The sequence below is a fragment of the Aulonocara stuartgranti genome (genome assembly GCF_965226115.1).
Source record: "Aulonocara stuartgranti genome assembly, chromosome: 22".
NCBI lineage: Eukaryota > Metazoa > Chordata > Actinopteri > Cichliformes > Cichlidae > Aulonocara > Aulonocara stuartgranti.
Genome location: NC_138957.1, coordinates 6,799,940 through 6,816,688, shown reverse-complemented (window position 1 = coordinate 6,816,688; position 16,749 = coordinate 6,799,940). Strand labels below are relative to the sequence as shown.

Here is a 16,749-nt window from a genome sequence, read left to right as displayed (position 1 = left end):
TATATGAGAGAGAGAGATCTCTAGATAGATCTCTAGATATGCGCATGCAGTCTTTTTATTTGAATAAAAAAATATTTGGAATCCTGTAGATCCCAACAACTCATGAAGTAGGAATTTCAGGAAGAAGCTACTGTATAAACGCCACACATGCTGATGGAGGAAGGAGAAAAGAGAATGAAAATGAACAAGATTGATAGGGCAGTGTAACAGAAAGCAGCAGAAATGGAAACAGATCAAACGCATCATTAGCATTAAAAGGATTTGAACACAGCATGGGCATTAACATACTTTTACCGCAGTTATATATCACCTTTGGGCTTTTGGAGCCTTGACCTTCAAGTGGGGAAAAAAAGCACTATGCTTCTTAAAAAACAAAAATAGATATTTGCAAAATTCTGCCTAAATATGTATTTTACCTGGTTAATGCGTGCGGCGGGGCGTGGTCTGCAGCGCCGCTGCAGGGGAGGCGGACGCACCTGAGCGGCACCCGCAATCACGCCTCGCGGCCTTAACGTCTGTGCTGTCTATGGCTGTATCCCAATTCAGGGTCTGCAGCCTTAAAGTACGCAGCCTCAACGATCCTCAAGGGCCGCGTACTCAAAGACCGCTAAGGCCGGAAGTGCGAGGCTTGTGTAATGGGACGGTCTAGCCTCCGTTGCGCTGATACTGTTGTTTGTCAATAAAGTTTAAAAAATTAAAAAAAAGCCTCCGTTGCACTGCCCAGGTTGCCTAGCAACCATGATACTAACCACTGGACAGGTGTCATACAGCTTTGTTTGATAGAAATGAAGGAGAAAATCTTTTGTTCATTTGTTTGTTTGTTTCTACATGAGCTTTGATCATTCTCTGTAAGATTAAGCTCAGCTATTGAACGGCGTATATTTTAAAGTAAAGGCTTTAAAACCAAGTTAGTACAAACGTCACTAATGTCACATAACTTTGCCGACATGTGGCCAACAGGAATGTTTAACGTTCTTCGTTATTAAACATTTGCACATAAATACGTGACATAATATTCAGTACTTACTTTTCACAGTTTACTCTTCGGCCGCTCCGCTTCTGCCGTCTGCGGCAGAATTCTCCACACCGACTGCCGCGCTATGAATTGTGGGATATATGGGACCACGAAGTCTACACTGCCACCGCCTTAAAATTCAGGATAATGAAGGACGCATTTCAGGGCCGCATTTCGAGCAGCCTTTGAATTGGGACAGCCTTCGGCGCGCCGCTGTGACGTAATCGGCCTTGAAATGCGTACTTTAAGGCTGCAGACCCTGAATTGGGATACAGCCTATGCTGTTGTTGGTATGTGTCGGGCTGTGAGCTGAAAAGCTACAGCCGACTGTATGCATACAGCAACTGTGTGTAAAAAGTGGTCAATAAAGAGATGCTAAAAAGCAGTGGGTCTGCCGTGGTATGTTTACAATGGGACTTCTGCTCCTGAACCTCAGCGCACAGCGTCTGCAAATCGGGGTTGTACGAAGTCACTTTCATCTTTAGGCAGGACTGTAAGCTGTCATCTGTGAGCAGTGGCGGCCTGTTTGGCGCCCTGGGCGAACACTCCCTCTGGCAAACATCGGTGCAAATTATAAGTCTGTATTATAATGTCTGGTGTTTTCGTGTTTGTTGGTTTGTTTTTATTTTGTTTTATTTTGCGAGTTGGTTTTTAGATGCCGCTCCAGCCGGTCAGAGAATCCCCCGCCGCCCCGCCCTCTCCTCTCTGCGCCGCAAGCAGCAGGCGCACCTCGCAAACGAAGGGCACCCTTACTCCCAGCAAATGGGCGATAGAAAACCGATCGGTGCCTATGCCATTCCCAATATGCGCTGGCTGACGTCGGGGCAGCATGAGTACGAGCATTTTATTTTATTTTTTTTTGCCGATGCCCATGATGCCGCCCACCACCACGGTGCTGCCCCGGGCAACCGCCCGTGTCGCCCGTATCTAAAACCGCTACTGGCTGTGAGGCGTGAGCGGTGTTTGTTTTTAACATAGTTCACGATGGAGCTGCTGACATAATGTGGATCCGAATGCACAGCGTTGTAACAGCAGTCTGGCGAGGAAGGAGCGGCTAGCCGGTCCAGCGGGCATGTGGTGTGGAGGTTAGCCGGATAACACGGAGCCAGTCAGTTAAATTAAACAACAGACCTTTATTCCTTGTCAGCAACATAAGACCATACAAGCCAGGTCTCCACGGCTCTATACTGTCCGTACATACATGTGCGGGGATCGGTAGTCGCCGGTGCCAGGCCGTTACAACGGTGAGGTCTATCCTGAGAACAGAACACGAGCAGCATGTAATGGCTGCCACGCTATACTCACACACCCCCTAGGAGACTCCCCCCCTAGTGGTGCTATAACCCAAAAGGTTTGTTACAGCGTTCGGCGGGTACACCAGCTTCCGCGAGTGTGATGCTTATTTTGAGCGATGACAAAAATAATAGAATATAATTTTATTTTTATATTTCAATATCACAATAATCTTCCAATTTAGAACTACAAGTTAAAAAAGAACTAACATAAATAAAATACACTTCAGCTAAATACTTATAATTTATTTTCCCAAACCACGCAGAGCCGCACTATATGGACTAAAGAGCCGCGTGCGCTCCGGAGCCGCAGGTTGCCGACCCCAGCTGCTGGGGTTTTATTATAAAAACTGGGTGGGAAATGATTAAACAAATCTATTAATATATGGTGAATTTTGATCTAAGTTCAGTCTGTCTGTTACTCACAAATAGTACACAGTGGTGTTTGATCCCCAAGCAACTTTCAATAAAGTTGGTTTACAATGATATGCTGGCTTATGACATCAAGTCATTTTGAGCCCGATAGGACATTCCTATTGGCAGGTAGAAGCTGCAATTAGTTTTTGGCAAAGTTACATTGTTGTGATATTTTGATACCATGGTAGCATTTACAGGATATTGTTTTGTAGTGATATTATACAGAAAAGAGTTACTCAATAAGGCCCATTTACTAGTTGTTTTTCTCTTTCTCTCTGACCCAAGAATTGATGTGTAAGAATCACAGGCTGGTACCCCAAGGTCGAAAATACCACAGAGACGAGACCACTTCCTTACTCCCATCCTCCCTTCCTTATCTTTTAGAAAAGAGCTTGTTAAAAGCCAGGTGGTTTGTTTCAGAATTCACTAATGAAAGAACTCTGTATTCTATGCCTAGGAGTGTATTTTGCTGGGATGATCATAAATTGTAGCTGAACTGATAAACTACACAAAGGATACTTCTTTGCTCAGAAGGCAGGAAGACGTTTCCTTATTTGGTCTGTACCGGTTTTGAACTGAGAACCTGCTGACACACGAACCTTTTTTTCCTCTATATAAGCTGTTTTGTACTGAATAAACCTTTGAGTTGGTTTGGGAAGGCAACCTGAAGCAGTCTGTGTTTCCTTGTTCTCCCAAGCTACTCCCGGCGCTGTAACTAACCCAGCTGAACGGCATACTTGAGCGTTACTTTGAATAATTAGGAATCTTATAAGGAAAGGACAAAACTCTGCTTATCGGTGCTCACGCCTTGGAGGGAAACCGGGACGGAGATTTTCTCTTCATACATTAAAATGTATTTTCCAAAGAGAGTGGCAAACACTGGGACCAAAAAAGTCTGGATTGGTTATAATGAATTTAAAGATACTTTTAAAACAGTTCATTTCTTTATTTTATATATAAAACTACTATTTAGTGTGTAGTGTTTACTATTTAGTTTTTCCGCAATAAAGAGATGCTACTGTAACCAATCTTTCAGTATGACTCTTTGGGCTTAAATTATAACAGGTAAATGTATAAAATTACAAAAACATCAGTTGTAGCTCAGATGGTCCAGAAAGTTGGTAATTCACAGAATATTTCCTTTTTTGTGGACCCTTTGTAAAAAAAAAAAAAAAATTCTATAGTCAATAGTGAGAACAACAACGAACTTTTCTGTTATGTAATTGTTTACCTGTTATTTAACTCATTTGCTGTAGTTGGAATAGCCATGGGGAAGATCTTTATCAGTAAGTAAAGCTGCGAAACATCTTAATTTATATTTATAAGTCCAAAAATTCACGTCTTTTGTCACATTTTCCAAATGCACCCAGTGGGTCTTTGTCTGGCTAATCCTGCACCTTATGTTTGACACCCCTGACGTGCACGTTTTAAAATAGGGAAACATAAAACAGGCAAGAGTTACAACTGTGGATAGGAGAAAACAATAAGTAATAGGAAGAAATAACTCAATTTATTGAAAAGCTCAAAAAGATACAATTAAAAAGTTATCAGTAAGTGTTTTATCACGCCACATATAAAGCATTAATTTCAGCATTAGTTAATTTGACTGACGGGCTGCTTTGTAACGTTGTAATCCACCTCCCGATCAGCGTGTGGCGGTAAAGCACCAACCAGTTGTTTGCCAAGCGTCAATAAACCTCAAAGAAGAAGAAGACCCCAAAGTTATTACCGGAAGTGAGGTTTTTTTTTTCTGTCTCACGCTGTTAAGGAAACCTACAGACACATTAGCAATTTCCTCCTTGACTCTAAAGGTAAACAGTTGTATACTACCTACAAACAACATGTATCATTTATAAGCAGGTAGCCGTGTAGTGTGTCTTTTTGTTTCAGTAGTTTGAGCCTGATATATACGAGCTCACAGCGGCTACCTGGCAGTTGTGTAAGCTAGTTTAGCTGCTTCTGGCGGCTTGTGCTAGCTAACGCAAAGTGAAAGCTAATGGGGACAGGGCACGGTAGAAAAGAAAGCAGCTAGAAAAAGTTACTCTTTAATGTTTGGAGGATAGAAATGTATATGAATTTCCAGGCTAAAGTTCAGGTTTCACCAAACCAATCGTGCGGAGCCTGTCTTAAAACCAAAACTTAAAAACAAGTTCATCAGGAAACGTTACTGCACTGCGAAGGAGCATAGCTTAGCAGGAGTAACTATAGGTTTATTTCGCTTGTGGTTCAGCTGCTGCCACTTTGTTTGTGTCCCCATACAGCCGAGGCTTTATTAGGCTAGAAAAGAGAAACTTTATTACGTTTAATGTTCTGTGACTCATTTGCGCTGACGGTTAAGTGTTGCTCAATAAATAAGTCTACTTGCTGTTATTATTTCCATCCCTCTGAGCTAACCATGGCAGGTTTTTCTCCTTGTAACAGGTAACGAGAGATGAAAAAACAAGATACCGAAGAGTCCACCACTCAGGCTGCGGAGAATGCTCCACCCGCAGCAGCAGCAGCAGGGACAGAGTCACCTGCAGCTGCAAAGGACAGCTTGGAAAGCAACAGCCCCAAAGAGTCTGAACCACAGACACCACAGACGGATACACCTCCACAGGGCGAGGAGGGGGCGGGGGGAGGTAAACTGTGAATTCATGTCAATCCCAGCTGTACTAGATTATATAGTAGGCTAAAACCTTCCTATCATCAGTCATTGTGACTCAAGTTTATCATCTTGTTTCCCAGTTGTGCATGCGTATGTATACCAAGCAACCAAGATGTAGGAGTAGAGCTTTTTTCTCTATATCATTGATTAACCTACATGCAACCCGAAGGGTGCATGTACCTGTTTATTCCCTGTGAAAGGAGGAGGCAGGAGGACACATTTTTTTCAGTTGTCCGGTATAGTTTATAAATTCCTGCGCTAAAATCTTTCTTTTTTTGCAAATTACTCATCTGCTGTCTACCTAATTGGCCTGGCAGTTGGTCGTGATGGTTCTTATTCTGATTTGAAGCAAGGAAGCTTGCTAATAGCAACATGTGATCCAGTGCTTTAGTTAGTGTGTCCTTCCCACTACAACCTGTGGGGGGGGTTGTACTCTACAGCCTGCTGTAGACTTCTGTGGGGAAACTTTGTAGAGCCCAAGATGTAACCTATGTAAGTGCATTTATGCTGGTGCTGATGCAATATTTGTTAATTAACATAGGGCAGGGATAGCTCAGTAGGTAGAGTGGTGGCCCCATGATCGGAAGGTCGGGGGTTCAACTCCATTGAACGGCTACCCTGAGGTACCCCTGAGCAAGGTACCGTCCCTACACACTGCCCCCCGGGCGCTGCATTGGTGGCTGCCCACTGCTTCACTGGGTGAATGGGTTAAATGCAGAGGAACTATTTCCCTATGGGGACTAACACATACACATTATTATTATTATTATTATTATTATTATTATTAGGGCCTTGTCCCAGTGTTTCACATGCAGTGCCTCCTGGGTCCTCGCTTGTTGCTGTGGTCAATTTTTTTTCAGGGAAGTTTTCCCTCTTCTTTGTACATTCCTTCATGTCCATTCCAATAGTTTCAGCAGTCTTATATTGTCCTTACATTGATGCTAGGATAATTATTTTTTATACTGAGAGAAAGTTATCCCCTCACTGATAAATTAAAATACTGCTGCGAAAAACAACAACATTCAGCATTTAACAGCAGTATGATAAAGTATACAATCAAAAAGCTCAGTGCCTCTTTCATTTTCTGCATCTCAGTTGTCAAACTCCAGCTATGAAGTGTCTGCATCAGTTTCAGTGCCATGAAAGCATCATAAGCAGTGTTAGGAGAATTTACTAATAGCAGGTTCCAGCTCTATATTATAATGCTGGCACCACTAATGTTTGACTCTACACTGCTTAGAATAGTTTGCTCTCTGTTGTTGTTTCATTTTTCTTATTCTTAAGCCTTTAATTTGCTAAGTGAGATCCAGCACGGCCAAAGTGACAGTTAGGAAGTAGAAATGCTGACCATGTGATCATCTGTGATGATGATAACGCCAGTCACAGGCCTTCAGATGTGCATCATGGTTGAGGACGGTGCCTAAAAGCATCTCAAAGTCACAAATCAATTAAAGATTCTCATTTATTTTCAAGATATTGTAAATAAAACTTCTAAACTGTTGCTGATCTGATAATCTGGGTGTTTTTTTGTTTTTTTTAAGGAGTATCATTTCCAACACGGTCTTGTAGCAAGTGAGCTTCATATTTCTCTCACTGTAACTGTTTAATTCTACATTGTATTATTTATTTGTTTTTTTAATTATTATGAACTGAAAACCCAAAATGCAACATATTTGACTTCAGAAGAAGAAAAGCAGCTAGTCATTTTTTCCCCTCCATTCTGTGTAATTGCAGAGGCTCCGTTGTCTCAGTGTGACATGGCAGAGGAGCTGAGCCGGCAGCTGGAGGACATCCTTAGCACCTACTGTCGGGAAAGCATTTCAGACGATGCCAGCGACTTAGCTAACGGCCAGTCACACAGCCCAGAGCTCAATGGCCTGACCAATGAGAGGGAAGATGACAAGCCAGAGGAAAGCAAAGTCAACGGTGGTGACAGCGGTGTGGGAAAGCAGCAGAAGAAAACTCACGAGAAGAAAAAAGTGAAGGGTCTAGGTAAGAGGGGGAAGTGTGTTCAGTGTTTTGGCCAGATTTATAGGAATAAGTGGGAGAAATTAGTGTGAGCGCGCTGCACAAGTGGAAAGATTGTGAGTAATCTACTGAAAATGCAAATTTATGACTGCACACAAAACCATTTTGTTTCGGTAATCACCAGCACAGTCCAGAAATGCAAATCAGGCGATATAAAACGAGTAGATTTTGTGTATCTTTTCAATAACGGCATAGCATTTCAGGTCAAAGAGAAGCAGACTCAACATGATCTGAAATACAGCCTGTAACAGATGTTACAGGCTGAGGCAGCTGTTCTCTGAGAGCGCTAATGGAGTGCAGCAGTATTCATCCAGAGAAGGGCTGCTGTTGTCTGCTCGACAAACCTGAAGTTTGTATATGGCAGCTCATGTGATATGTTTAGAAGGAGGACACAAAACATTAGATACCATATTGTTAATGTCTTGTTGGACTTAATGTAATGTTTGTGTAAACTTGTGCATGACTCTTGTTTTTCCTGCATTTGTGTCTGCAGGTGTTTATTAAAGATAAAAGAAAATAATGTGACTCTCAGACAGCTGCGAGTAGCAGAATCTCGAGTTGCACTTAGTAGTACCTGAACGACATAACGTGGGAGTCAGACATTCTTGTTTGTCACGTTTGCGTCAGGTCTGTCTGAGTCACATTAAAAGATTAATTTTTAAAGATGCTTCAGTGTGTTAAGTGAAAGATTCTATATCTAAGGAAAGTTAGAAAAATAAGTGGATTTGTGGCACAGAGCTCTGTGTGTGTTCACTGCTGAGCTTGTGCTCTCTGCAGTTTTTTGAAATGTGACTAAAACCATGAAACACCGCAAACTGCTCGGCTCACTGTAAAAGTGCTGCCTGTAATACATCTGTGGCCTACTTGTCTACTCTTTTAAAATAGCAGTGCTGCAGACTAGGGCTGGGCGATATGTTTTAGTACAACTTTGGTAAGCCGCACTGCTTGATGGATTGTCAGAGCATTACGGCTGCCGTAGTGAGGAGCTTCGCGGAGTAATCTGGGTCCAAAACTCCATCCGCTTCAGGTCCCAAAGTCAAACGAACACTAAGAGTTAAAAACGGTCTAAATTCTTTCATCTTTAATTAAATCATCAACGTTGCTGCTTTATCGGGTGTAACAATTAAGTTTTACATCCATGAAAACAGAATTTATTAAATTTAACAGAGTTATAAGCTAACAGGAAGTTAGCTCGCTAGTTTCCACCTAAACATTTCATACCAAGTTCTGACCGAGAGATTTAAACTAATTAAAACGTACAGCTCTGCTACCACTTCCAACATAAATGAAGACAGAAAACTAAACAGCAGTGGCGTTTGCAGGGTTACTACTGGACTACCTGGTATATAATGTTGTGCTATGTGATTGCTAGCGACACAGCTATGTTAGCATAACATTAGCACAGTGAAGCTGGAGGATGAACACCAACTTTTTTTTTTCCACTCGATAAAAGTTAACGTGAGGGATTCTGGTGGTCAGGGACAAATGCAATCGCATAGCAGGATGCTATACACGGGCCAAACTTCAGTCAGGAGAACAACTGAGATCATTCATCCACAATACAAGGTTAGTTATTAATATACTGCAACAACATGGGACTAGAACAGCTGCGAGAGAATTCAACATTAATGAATCATTGTTACGGAAGTGGAGGAAGCGCAGTTTTTGGATTTCCCCATATTTCAAAAGTGCTTCATCTCTTTGCTATGACTGTCGTCCGGCATAATTTGCAGATGATAATGGTTTTAGCCGCTGCGATGCTTTCGACCAAAACAGTCGCAGCTTGATGACATCATCAACATGCGCTATCGCGATAGAGCGGTATAGTCAAAATCTCTGTCGTTGGCCAAATTTATATCGTTTCTATCGTATATCGTTTATCGCCCACCCCTACTGCAGACCAAACGTATGCAGGATTTGCTGCTGCTTCTTCATTCATGCATGTGTGCACATGTGCATTCCGCCTCACTACTGCTACCTCTACAAATAAGTATCTTACACTGCCTTCTGTAAATTGGCCTATCTCTTAAAAATGTCCATCCAAAATCCATCAGTTTGTAGTAGTTTAAAAAGCTGCTAACATTTGTGTGAGGTGGGCGAGGTTCCATCCTGATGTTTTTATTTGCCTTTGTTGTGAGCAGGGAAGGAGATCACACTTCTCATGCAGACTCTAAACACACTGAGCACCCCCGAGGAGAAGCTCGCAGGCCTCTGTAAGAAGTATGCTGAACTGGTGAGTAGTTCTTCTGAAGTTTGTAGCTTTGGCTGTAAACGTCTTTGTTATTATGTTAACGATCACAAATACTTCAAAACATATTAACAGCAACATTTTAACTGCTGTAAAATTTCCAGTCTGCCTCTAAGGACAAAAAAAAACAACCCAAGCATCATATTGTTTGCGTGCACTATTCTTACATTTGAAAGTGTGTAAGGCAAGTTTGTCCTGTCGTGTCTTATAGGAAAGCAAGGCAGCGTCCTGCATAAAAAGATATAAATGTTAGTTTGGCGGTGTCACACCTGAAAGAGCATGTGTGTGTTTTACAGTTGGAAGAGCACCGAAACACCCAGAAGCAGATGAGGGCGCTGCAGAAGAAGCAGAACCAGCTGGTCCAGGAGAAAGACAACCTGAGGAACGAACACAGCAAGGCCATCCTGGCTCGCAGCAAGCTGGAGAGTCTGTGCAGGGAACTGCAGAGACACAACCGCACACTCAAGGTACAAAAACAGACCCTGTCCTCTATCTTTTACATGTATACACAACGCACATGCACAGAGACTCCTTAAATTTAGTCTTATTTTACTGATGAAGCGAAAACAGTTTGGAGGGTAAAGCTGACGATCACATAAAAAAAGCACTCGTTGTCATTATCATCATCGTGTCTCCGCAGGACGAAGGAATGCAAAGAACCCGGCTGGAGGAGGAGAAAAGGAAGGAGGTGACTTCTCATTTCCAGGTGACGCTGAACGACATCCAGGCTCAGATGCAGCAGCACGACGAGAGGAACGCCAGCCTTCGACAGGAGAACGCAGAGCTCGCCGAGAAGCTGAAGAAACTGTATGAACAGTACAAACTCCGCGAAGAAGTGAGTAGGCAGTGTTTTCCTTCACCCGCTTGGTTAAAGCGCCACCAGTGAGTCCTCAGTTATTTGAAACTCTCGCCTGTCTGACCTTGTAATCCCAAAAGCACATAGAGAAAGTGGTGAAGCACAAAGACCTGCAGCAGCAGCTGGTGGATGCAAAACTGCACCAGGCCCAGGAGCTGCTCAAGGAGTCTGAGGACCGCCACGACAGAGAGAAAGACTTTGTAATTATCCTTTTCTTTTTAAAATAAATACACAGTCCAAGCACAAGACTGAATCTACACATGCAACAATCAATCTCTAACGGCTTTGTTTTCTCCCTCCACAGCTGTTAAAAGAAGCAGTAGAATCCCAGAGGATGTGTGAGCTCATGAAGCAGCAGGAAGTTCACCTCAAGCAGCAGGTTTCCCATCAGCCTTTCAGATTTTCCAGCTGAACTCGGGAATGACTTTAACATTTAAATAAGGTTGTTGTTTTCCCTCACTAGTTATCACTGTACACGGAGAAGTTTGAAGAGTTTCAGACCACCTTGTCCAAGAGCAATGAGGTCTTCACCACTTTCAAGCAGGAGATGGAGAAGGTGAGGCGACTCCACTAACTTGAAGGTGTAAGAATGAAACGTCTCCGTGGTTATTGGCTGTGGTGACAGTCTTGTTCGCTTTGTGCTTACAGATGACTAAAAAGATCAAAAAGCTCGAGAAGGAGACGGCCATGTATCGCTCCAGGTGGGAGAGCAGCAACAAGGCCTTGCTGGAGATGGCCGAGGAGGTAAAGCTGGTTTGAGCTTATTGTGTCCACGTCTGCTGTTAAGAAGCTGTAAGATCTGTGTTTGAATAGTGTAGCTCATAGGTGTCAAACTCTGGCCCGCGGGCCAGATTTGGCCTGCAGCCTAATTACATTTGGCCCGCGAAGCCATACCAAATTATTATTAGAGCTGGCCTACTGTTATTATACAGCTAATATATATATTGTTTAGTATTAAGCTTTGCTTGTTCCATATTCAGTTTTTCAGCAAAACTTCTTTGAGTTCATAAGAAGAGATTCATTCTTAAATCTGGAGGAAGATTTTTTTTTTTTCTTTCAATAAATATTAATGTTAGCCCGCGACTTTGTTCCAGTTTTGAATTTTGGCCCACTGTGTATTTGAGTTTGACACCCCTGGTGTAGCTATTTAAAAATCTGTATATCTTTTCAGCTGTCTTAGAGAACAGCCCCACTAGTATACTAGTGGACAACATCCTTGCTTTTATTTTGAAGGGGCAGTCGCTGCTAACTGTCTAACAAGATGAAGGGCAATCCCCAAATTAACCTGCAGCTAGTTTATTTTAGGATGCCACATAAATAGTGGAGTATGTGCCACTATTTTGAGCTGCAGAGCAGAACAAGGATTATTGGCCCTTCTATGCTCAACCTGTTTACCCTTGTGAACAGAGGCGTGTGCTAAAAGTGATGCTACAATAGCTGAGCTGAGCTTTGTTGTCGATTTACCTCCTTTATTTGTATTCTAGTCGGGTTTTTTTATACTTTATGATAAGACTGCAGTGAAATTGGCATGAAGCTGCAGTATAAATGGTTACAGGCTTCGTTGACATCACATTTGGTTCACAGACTATCACATTTGTAACCTAACCTTAAAATTTCAAGCCACGGTTCTAGACAGTAGAATCTTACGTAGACAGTTTATTATGGCTGCAGTGTTTATATTCATTTGTGATTCTATTCATTTTTTTTTTTAAGCAAGTGTGGGTGTAGGAAGTGGATGCATCAAATCTCCAGTCAAACCAAAAGTTTGGTGACTTTGCACATGAACAGTAGAATAACCTGCAAGTCTTGTTTTGCAGCAAGGTTATGACATCACAGGTGACTCAGTCCAGAGTCCTAACGATGTCACTGCCTTTGGGTCTCTCTTAGGGTTTTAAACAGATCCATGCTTACTCGTTTTATGGATACAAGAAGCCAAAAACCTCACTAATGGGAATCTTTTCTGTGACAACATGACAATGTTTCAGCTTCCTTACAGCTGAAAGTGGAATCTTCTGTTTTTCAATGCACAGATGGCTAAAAAGCTGACAGCACAGTTGCTGTAATTTTGTGTGTGTGTGTGTGTGTGTGTGTGTGTGTGTGTGTGTGTGTGTGTGTGTGTGTGTGTGTGTGTGTGTGTGTGTGTGTGTGTGTGTGTGTGTGTGTGTGTGTGTGTGTTTATTCACAGAAAGCCGTTCGGGATCGTGAGTTTGAGGCACTTCAGGGAAAAGTCCAGCGGCTGGAGAAGCTCCGGCGGGCGCTCAAAGTCGAACGGAATGAGCTGAACAAGAAGGTCCAGAGCCTCAGCGGCGGCACAGAGGGAGCCCCCACCTCCAACCCAGGGACTGACTCCCCCTCTCCACCACCTACAGACTCTCTGCTGGAGCCTGGCACCTGCCCTGCCCCTGACACCACCACCGCCTCCACCTCTTCTTGCTCCCACTCCTGCCCCTGTGAGCCGCAGCTGGACACAGACACCCTGCTGGAAGAGGCAAACACTCAGCCTGTCCAGGCACAGGAATGAAGCAGCACTGCTCACACGTTCTTCAAACCACCCACAGATAAGCCACCAGCCTGCAACCCACTACTCCTCTGCTGGATGGAGCCCATGTTAAACACTGGGACCGAAGCAAACTGCAAAGTCACACCTTTATGTACGAGGCCAGAATACCAGATCAGCGTTTGACAGAAGGGTTTAGTTGTAATCTCCCAGAATCTTCTGCAAAACAGTCTGCTGGTGTAATTACATGCACACTATCACACAGTTACCGTGAATGTATAATGCAATTTTCTGCAATAATTTGGTTTTCATGGTTTTTATTAGCATCTATCGAGTGTGTTCATCTACAGGAAGCAACTAATCAGCCACGCAAGTTAATATTATTACAATACTTTCAGAAATAACTATAGTGAAAGGATAGTGATCATATTTACAAGTTATTATCTACATATTAATGTCAACATGTGTAAAAATGATCAAAGAACAGAAACCAAGGATGACATAAAGGACCACCATAACAACATAAACTATGCCATGTAGTCATATTAACACATCTAAATTTGTGTATATACAAATTATCAAAGCATTTTTAGCAAAGTAAAAGTATATATAAAGCTCGTATGAATAAATTTACATTAACTACATCACTTTGTTCATTCTATTTACTAAGATCCAGAGCAAGTGTTTATTATTCTGACTCTTCATTTCTAACTCTCGAGTTTGTTCCCCTTGTTTTGAAGTTTGCCATATTCTTCCTTTCCGTTTCTGAACTCACATGTACTCCTATACTCAATACTCTGAGTAAATTTATTTCCTGCTTTAAATCACACCATGAGAGTTCCAGAAACATCTCTTTTAAAAGCATTATCCATATTTAACATATTGATTATAATAACGTATTTGAAATAACCTCCAGGGCCCTAATATTGCTCTTAGACTGTATGTAAACGGTGGCCACAGTGGCATCACCCTTTGGTTTCTAAGTCACATTTAAAAGCCTCAAATTTAGTGTTTTTGCCACGACTGTGTTGGATTTTCAAAGTCAGAAGTGACTTTTCATCTTTGTACAAGCATGTGGAAATATTAAATTAACAGCTAATGCTAATTAGCTTGGTTGCATTCATAAATTGTAGGGGTGCGAACCGAAGGCACACATGCCTGCAACAGAATAAAATAGTAGAATTTCAAGCTAGATTACAAACTAATTTCATTTAATAAAATCTTCCAGAAGGTCCCAGCAGCACAGACATAGTGGAGCTGTCCAGCTCAGAATTAGCTGACCTAGCAAACAGCAATTAACTACTCTAGCTCCCTGTGTCGGTCAGGGCAGGCATTGATTCACATGGATAACAGGTTATCATGGTGGTGTTATGAAGGGATTTGTTTTCCCAGGCTGGAAACGTTTTTATTAAAGTTTAAGGCTTTGGGGATGGACTTTTGAAGCAGGCCTCAAGTGGCCACTGGAGGAATTGCAGTTTCTGGCACTTTGTGTGTTCACATTTTTCAGGCCCAGAGGTTTTTGTCGCATCATCTTCAGATCTCATCATGTTTTTTTGACAATTAATAAATATTATTTTATTAGCTGACAATCCCAAAATATATGTCCGTATTAACCTCATTACTAGTGTGCATGTAATTCCACCGACCGCCTCTGTGTTGTGCTGTTTTCCTACACCTCCGGTCCAATCGGCCCGGCAACAACAGCAACACTGCTGTAAGGTGAAGCCAACCTGCTTTATGGTGTAAAGAGTCAGAGTGTGTGTGTGTGTGTGTGTGTGTGTGTGTGTGTGTGTGTGTGTGTGTCCAGTTAGTCTGCTTCAGTTTGCCCGCTGATTGTCAGTGTTTATCCTAAAACTCACATTATGTGTTTCTTTCAAGTGAAGTCTTAACAGCAGCATCAGGCACAATATTTTTAGCAGGTTCAATTCATAAAAACAGAAAATCATTTTTAGGCCTGTCCTGAAATTTGAGTCCCACTTATTAAAGCGTCGTACTGATGTTTAAAATGACAATTTTATGGCACTTAAGCATGTTATTTTTGAAAATTAAGGCAGCACCTTACTGATGTGACATCAGATAAATATCAGCCACTGATCGACCAATCATTTTACTTGTCAATATTCCGATATCTTGCATTCCTGAACTTTTGGTCCGTCTGCATTGTTGGAAGATGAATCTGTCATTGAAATGTGGAAATCTGGCAGAGCACGCTATACTCTCCATTAATTTAGAGCATTGCTAAAGAGTTTTAGTTTTATGACGTCAGTTGCTTTTTGCTAATTTTGTTCGGGTTTGTCACTCTGCAGTAATGACCTCTTTAAACTCCATGGTTGTCTGGTGTGTGTATGGTGAGTGTGTGTGTGTGATAGAAGTACTTTCAGTTTTTCCCAGTTGAATGTTCAAAGACCTCTATGCAACGCTCGTGTCTTGGTTTTATTCTATGGCAGTCTGATCTGACAAGCACTCAGCTGAGAATGTATTTTTATTATATCCACTGTCCTGCATGGATGTGCTGTACCACACATGACATCTCACAGAGGAACACACACACATATAGATTTGTTTTTCCTTTTGGCCCACACTTGAGCTACACCGGATTGTTTCGATGTTGAGTGTAATGTTGTGAATCTCTTGAAAGATGCACCGACTGAGCCGATGTGAATACAGATGGAAAAGTTAGACCGCCTCTTAATGGACCATTGAACACGTGTCTTCTGACATTCTTGTGTACTACATAATATGTAGCACTGGGAACAGAGTGACGACTCATTTTCATCTGATATCGCAATGACAAACCTAATCTCTTCCATTGTCCCGTAGGACAGATTCATTCCTGTCCCACAGTGGACTGAGAGGTTCACTCACCATAAGAAGGAACCAAAGATCTTTCTGTTTTTGTTGTTTTTTTGGTCTTTTGCAGTACTTTTCTCTGGCTCTGTATATTTTGTTTCTTGTTAAATAAAAGAACTGACTTAGCTTTGACCTTCTAGACTCAAGCTTTTATCTGATGCTTCTATAAATATTTGGTCAGTGATGCTTGTGTTTTGAGTATGTGTGTAATTTTGCCTCAGTTACAGCACCACGGTGGATTTTAAGTCGAGGTGGTTTTCCAAAAATGCCGCATTAACTGTTCAGGAATTCCAGACATTTTTCGATACTGTGCCGAATTTTAGAGTGTCAGAAGTCCCTGGACTTTCAGACCTTTAAGATCAGGGATGTCAAAGATGTTTTATGTCATTGACCATGTATGGCCCAATTTGAGCTTTAAGGGGCCAGCCCAGTAAAGCTCCCCATACTATAAGCGGGAAAAGAGGTTGAATTAAATGTTTAATCCCAGAGTTATCTAATTATAAGGAAATGATGTGCAATTTAAATAGTACATCTCAGGTCTTGCATGGTAGACAAATGTTACTGTAGTAAAGTAATCTGTCAACAAAACTCTTTGGGTTTAAACTGTAAGAAATGAACGCGCTGCAGAAAAAAACGTTCTGTTAGCTCATTGCTGAGACTGACCTGTATTATAAAACAGGAGATTTTTATATTATTTTCAGAAAATTGCTGAGTTTTTTGCTGCAAAGTTAAAAAACAATAACATGAATTTCTATAGTAGATACTACAAAAAAATAACACACCTACACTTTTTTGCTAAGTCCCTGATAGGTTTATTAATTAATTAATTAATTTATTATTTTTCACCTAATGATCATTTCCCCCGCCTGCATCTACAAATTATTGGACTTGGTATTGAA

The 16,749-nt window shown here is 41.8% G+C and overlaps 1 protein-coding gene across 1 annotated transcript; it reads left to right on the top strand.

Annotated features, from left to right (window-relative positions):
• Positions 1 to 4,452: 4,452 nt before the first annotated feature.
• txlna (taxilin alpha) lies at positions 4,453 to 15,982 on the top strand. Its single transcript, XM_082521641.1, has 11 exons — positions 4,453 to 4,535; positions 5,146 to 5,345; positions 7,106 to 7,363; positions 9,541 to 9,632; positions 9,944 to 10,114; positions 10,288 to 10,482; positions 10,584 to 10,703; positions 10,808 to 10,882; positions 10,967 to 11,059; positions 11,152 to 11,247; positions 12,689 to 15,982. The coding sequence occupies exons 2-11, from the start codon at positions 5,156 to 5,158 to the stop codon at positions 13,022 to 13,024; spliced, it is 1,626 nt and encodes a 541-aa protein (XP_082377767.1). The 5' UTR covers positions 4,453 to 4,535; positions 5,146 to 5,155; the 3' UTR covers positions 13,025 to 15,982.
• The last annotated feature ends 767 nt before the right edge of the window (positions 15,983 to 16,749 follow it).

Excerpts from the sequence above, each read along its gene's own strand:
- txlna (XM_082521641.1), top strand. The coding sequence starts at position 5,156 with ATGAAAAAACAAGATACCGAAGAGTCCACCACTCAGGCTGCGGAGAAT. Across the intron at positions 9,633-9,943 it reads GTAAGAAGTATGCTGAACTG|TTGGAAGAGCACCGAAACAC; the intron begins GTGAGTAGTTCT and ends TGTGTTTTACAG. Across the intron at positions 10,704-10,807 it reads ACGACAGAGAGAAAGACTTT|CTGTTAAAAGAAGCAGTAGA; the intron begins GTAATTATCCTT and ends CTCCCTCCACAG.